The 4,881-nt window shown below is 38.6% G+C and overlaps 1 protein-coding gene across 1 annotated transcript in view; it reads right to left on the bottom strand.

The window, feature by feature from the left end:
- Window positions 1–765: 765 nt before the first annotated feature.
- LOC119598009 overlaps window positions 766–4,881 on the bottom strand; it is a 15,890-nt gene continuing 11,774 nt past the window's right edge. The window contains exons 3-6 of the mRNA XM_037947657.1: window positions 3,803–3,884; window positions 3,253–3,338; window positions 2,375–2,484; window positions 766–910 (exon numbers count right to left, since the gene is read on the bottom strand). Of these exons, the coding sequence (XP_037803585.1) occupies window positions 766–910; window positions 2,375–2,484; window positions 3,253–3,338; window positions 3,803–3,884 (423 nt within the window). The remainder of the gene's footprint in view (window positions 911–2,374; window positions 2,485–3,252; window positions 3,339–3,802; window positions 3,885–4,881) is intronic.

Genomic DNA, 4,881 nt, shown 5'->3' with positions numbered 1-4,881 from the left:
CTTCGTCACTTTCTTGGCGACGATATACCTGCCGATTGATAATAAGGTAGGAAGATATATGGCAATTATGATAATAATAACTGATAATAAACCCGAGGTTTGCTTTTTTATGCAGGGATAAGTACAGCATCATGTGTATATATGATATATATATATATATATACATATATACACATGATGCGTACTTATCCCTGCATAAATAAGAAAAACCTCGGTTCATTACAGTTATTATTATCATAATTGCCATATATCTTCCTACCTTATTATCAATCGGCAGGTATATCGTCGCCAAGAAAGTGACGAAAGTGTCCGTGAGAGATAAGAAGCCAGTGGAAAACCCGTAGCTTTCCCTTGAAAAACCTAGAAGGGAAAGGAATTGGTGCCTTAAAAGCAGGAACAGGAGTCCTTTGTTGGAGGTCTGTGTGATACACGCTATGTCGTCTTTAATGCTGGAAGGCTATGCTCATCATAAATTAATATGGTTTATTAGTGAGAAGAATCATTTTGATTTATTGTTTGCATACATTTTCGGATTGTTTGAAATATGCTCTGACCAAAGTTGATTGATAGATAGATAGATAGATAGATTAAATACATGTAGAGAGTGAGAGGAAGGACGGACGCTCAACTGCCTATTTAAGGCCCTCCCACCCCCTAAAATCCCCTCAGATCGGACTCGGTCTCCAGTCGGTGGGACCAGGAGGGCCAAGGAGCCCATCCTCGACCTCCCCTCGCCCTTCTTCGGGAAACGCCTCGTCCTCAGCCTCAGCCAACCGCCCCTTTTGGACCAGTTCCGGGGACGTCCCTCACGCACACGTGGGGTCCGGCGCGCGAGTTGACGGCGAGGAATCGCAACACCTGGGTCCCCCACTGCCCCGAGCCGGGCCGCTGAGGCTGCTGTTGGTGTGGCCTGGTTTGGGACGGTGGGAATGGTGTGGATTAATGGGGGGAAATGAGGTGATTAATGGGGGGAATGGTGTGGTTTAATGGGAGGAATGAGGTAGATTAACGATGGAAATGGTGGGGATTAAACGTTAGGGGGGTGTGGATTAACGTTAGGAATGAAAGGGATTAACGTCAAGAATAGTGTGGATTAACGGTAGGAATGTGAAAAAAAAAATAGATTCCTAATGTAAAACAATTGCTGATTTGTAAATTTCAATTCTTAAAAAATAATGTTGGAGATTTATTAATATGCCTTAGATTGGATTTTTGAAAACGTTGAAATGTGTTTGAAGATAGATTCAAATGTCCAAATAAAGGAATATAGTGAGAATTATCAAATAAAAACCTGAAAGCATTTACGTAGATTTAGACACATCAATCAATTTTTTAAAAAGGGTTTGTCCGTTTTTTTAATGTATTTTTATAAACAGAAGCTTTCACAATATTTCGGCACAATTTACCCACTATTATCAGTGCCTAGGTCTCTCATTACAGGAAAATAAATTGAAAAATTTTCTATTCTAAAAATCCTGTTATAAATTATGCATCAGAAAGCTTGCATTACACTGAAAGCTGTCTTTTTCCGCTGAGAAAAATAACAGTTTTTCCCTCTCCAAATTATAGTGATTCTTACGTTACTCTTACGTTAAACGGGAATAACTGCCCTCTATTCGCTAACTGTATGTAATGATATCCTTTTTTTTTTTCTGTTAGTAACAATGCTTTTATTTTCATCAGTGTCGATATACTGTTGTTTTTTCACTTTTTCATTACCATCGTTTTTTTGACAATTCTGTGATTATTTTCCCATGATCGTTATTGTGAATGTGTAGGCACGTACGTGTGTGCAGCACCTAACTTAATTACAGAGAAAACTACAAGGGGAAGTTTAAAAGAATGTTAACTTACCCTGCGTCTTGACTAAAACACGTGGGTGAACCTGTGGAAGTCAACGAAAGTCGGAAAGCAGCTCCCCCTCCGACTTTTCTGGGCCCTTGACATCGTGGTTTTCACTTTTATCAAGCAACACCCCGCTTACAACCAACAGAGAAAAAAACGAAAAACTATACGTATCATTATGATAATTCGTTGCATCAAGAGCAGTTGGAAAAGTCACCTGTGTCTTTCGTGGTGTGTCGACGAACTGACGATTCGCAGCTGGAGCTCAAGCAGGTGCTCCTGCGGCTGTGCGGGGCTGGGGCAGGAGGGACGACCGCGAGGGTGTGCGTGTGTGTGCGTGCGTGCGTGCGTGCGTGCGTGCGTGCGTGCGTGCGTGTGTGTGTGTGGTGTGTGCTTTATCCATCTATACCTCTAACAAATAGGTGGGATTTCAGTGCCAAACATACCCTGTTCCGAAAAGACAAAAGAGGAATAATAATAAAAAAAAAACATTTGCTGTACCATATATAAGATTCATAAGAACACGTACGATAAAGTTATGTGTTCTGTGTATACGAATATATCAATAACGGGGAATAATGACTGGGTAAAGAGAACTATAGTTACCAATAACGGACACAGGGGAGAGCGGGCGAGGGCCTGCAGTGGAAGGTGTTAATCACTGAAATTTAATAGTATGGGGGGGGTTGCTTCTCAGTGTGGCTATTTATGTGCACATTATTAGCATTTTCTGGACATTTGGAGTCAGCTGCAAGCCTTTTGTGTTTATGCTGTGATAATGATGTATTACAACGTCAGCTTCGTAGAATCAGCAAGGAAAAGGGTACACGACCTTATTTTCAATGGGCCGAAAATACTTCCAAAATCATGTATATCGTGTATACTGCGGCGCAAATTACCACACTAAGGGGTGAGGGGAGTCCTAACCTTGCCTCGTCCGGTCTTACGATAAGAAATTTAACAAATAAGCAGTATTTATGGAGACTATAAAACGGTACAAACTATGAAGATATATATCCTGATATTGACCAATGGTAACCATAAAATATAATATAGTACTAGTAATAAGAAAATGAAATAAAGAAACGTTTTAACAATAGATATTAGTGCACTTTTAGAGAATTTGATCCTCCCCCTCCTCCTATGGGAAGCCAGTGCGTTTAAGGAAAAAAAATCAAACTCATTCAAATATAGTTTTTATATTGTTTAGACCTAGGTAAAACCCCTTCAGCTTTTATTGATTATGTATTAATCCGTTTATCCTCAATCTATCTACAAATCTATCAGACTGTCTGGCCTTAGGATATATATACATGCCATAATACATACACACAAAAAGAAATACACAAAGACACACAAAGCAAACAAACAAACAAACAAACACAAAAATTGTCTATGTATAGTAACCGTGGCCCCTAAGCGGTGAAGTGCAGACAGGGCACAGTCTGGCACGATGCAGCAGTACTGGGGATGGGCGAAGGAGCAGCAGACGCCTGGGGGTAACTTGGAGTAGTTTATTAAAAGGGGCGATACAGCTGACAGACGGAGAGTCAGTCCGAGGATGGGATTCGGTAAAATGAAATAAAAAAAAATAAAAAATAATGAAGATAAAACATATAAAAAAGTTTTAATTACACTCTTTCTCTTTACCAATCAGGTGTATTAAAGATTAAATTAAAATAGAAAATTAAAATAACTTCAAAATGATAACAATAAAAATAAAAAACAAGGGAAAAAGGAGGCATTTACTCTAATTCACATACATTCCATGTTTTCCTATAATCATCAGCAGTGCGTAAAATCAATAAATACGTAGGCAATTGTTTGGGTCCCCTTCCCCCCAAATTCCAGACAAGGGGAGCATAATATCTTACAATCATCAAGAAGTTCTTTTGAACTTTCTCAGTATTTTCCTTCCCCCACCCCCCTCCCCCCTTTTGATTTCTTCTCTTTCTACTCTTTTTATCGTCTGTTGTTGCATAAATATCGCATCCGCTGTTGCGTTGGACGGATGGCTTCGAATGCGTGAACTTGTGTTGCTGAATAAGATGTGTTTCATAGGTTAATAGTGCTATAAGTATGGCAAAGGTCGCCTGAGGTCAGCTGATACCAGGGGAAAAAGGTTGGCTTTGGGCAGGACATTACGTGAGGTCCCTTCGGTATAATTACATAGGGAGTGATGTGAATGTGAGAGACGTGGGCTTTACGCACACACACATACACACAGACACACACAGACACACACCACACCCACACACACACACCCCCACACACACACACACACACACACACACACGCACGCACGCACACAGACACACACACACACACACACCACACACACACAAAACACACACACATATATAATATATATATATATATATATAATATATATATATATATATATATATATATATGTTGTATATATATATATATATAATATATATATATATAATATATATATTATATATATATAAAATGTATGTATATTTTATATATATATATATATATATATATATATATATATATATATATAAAATAATATATATATATATATGCATATATGTCGTATGTTGCCCTGTCAGATTCTGACACTGGCTGTCACAGCATGAACAATGTTTTGTTTTCAACCAGTTGGATAATGACCACGCTTTCTGTCTAAACATTTTGCTTAACCATCCGAGAAATGTCTGCCTTTGTCTTCCTCTATCTCGTTCTCCTTCTACTTTTTTAGTTATCACTTCTATTCTATACCTTTTTTTCCTTAGCATATGGGCCTAAGAAGCTCCCTTGTCTTTGCAGTTTTATTAATTGTCTTTCATTCTGGGGTCTTCTCAATACGTCTTCATTCGTCACCTTTTTTATCCAGATCTTCATCATCCTCCGTTAAAAAAACACATTCTGTTGCCTCGAGTTTCTTTTCCATCGTTTCGCTTATTGTCCATGTTTCACGCCCATACGTCATTGTACTCCATATATAGCACTTTATAAATTAAGTTTAAGTGACTGTTATTTTGCAGTGAGTACACGTAATAGATT

This window comes from Penaeus monodon, chromosome 40 (assembly GCF_015228065.2).
Source record: "Penaeus monodon isolate SGIC_2016 chromosome 40, NSTDA_Pmon_1, whole genome shotgun sequence".
Classification (NCBI taxonomy): domain Eukaryota; kingdom Metazoa; phylum Arthropoda; class Malacostraca; order Decapoda; family Penaeidae; genus Penaeus; species Penaeus monodon.
Note: the sequence above shows the minus strand (reverse complement) of the source record. Positions and strands in the feature narration are given on the sequence as shown.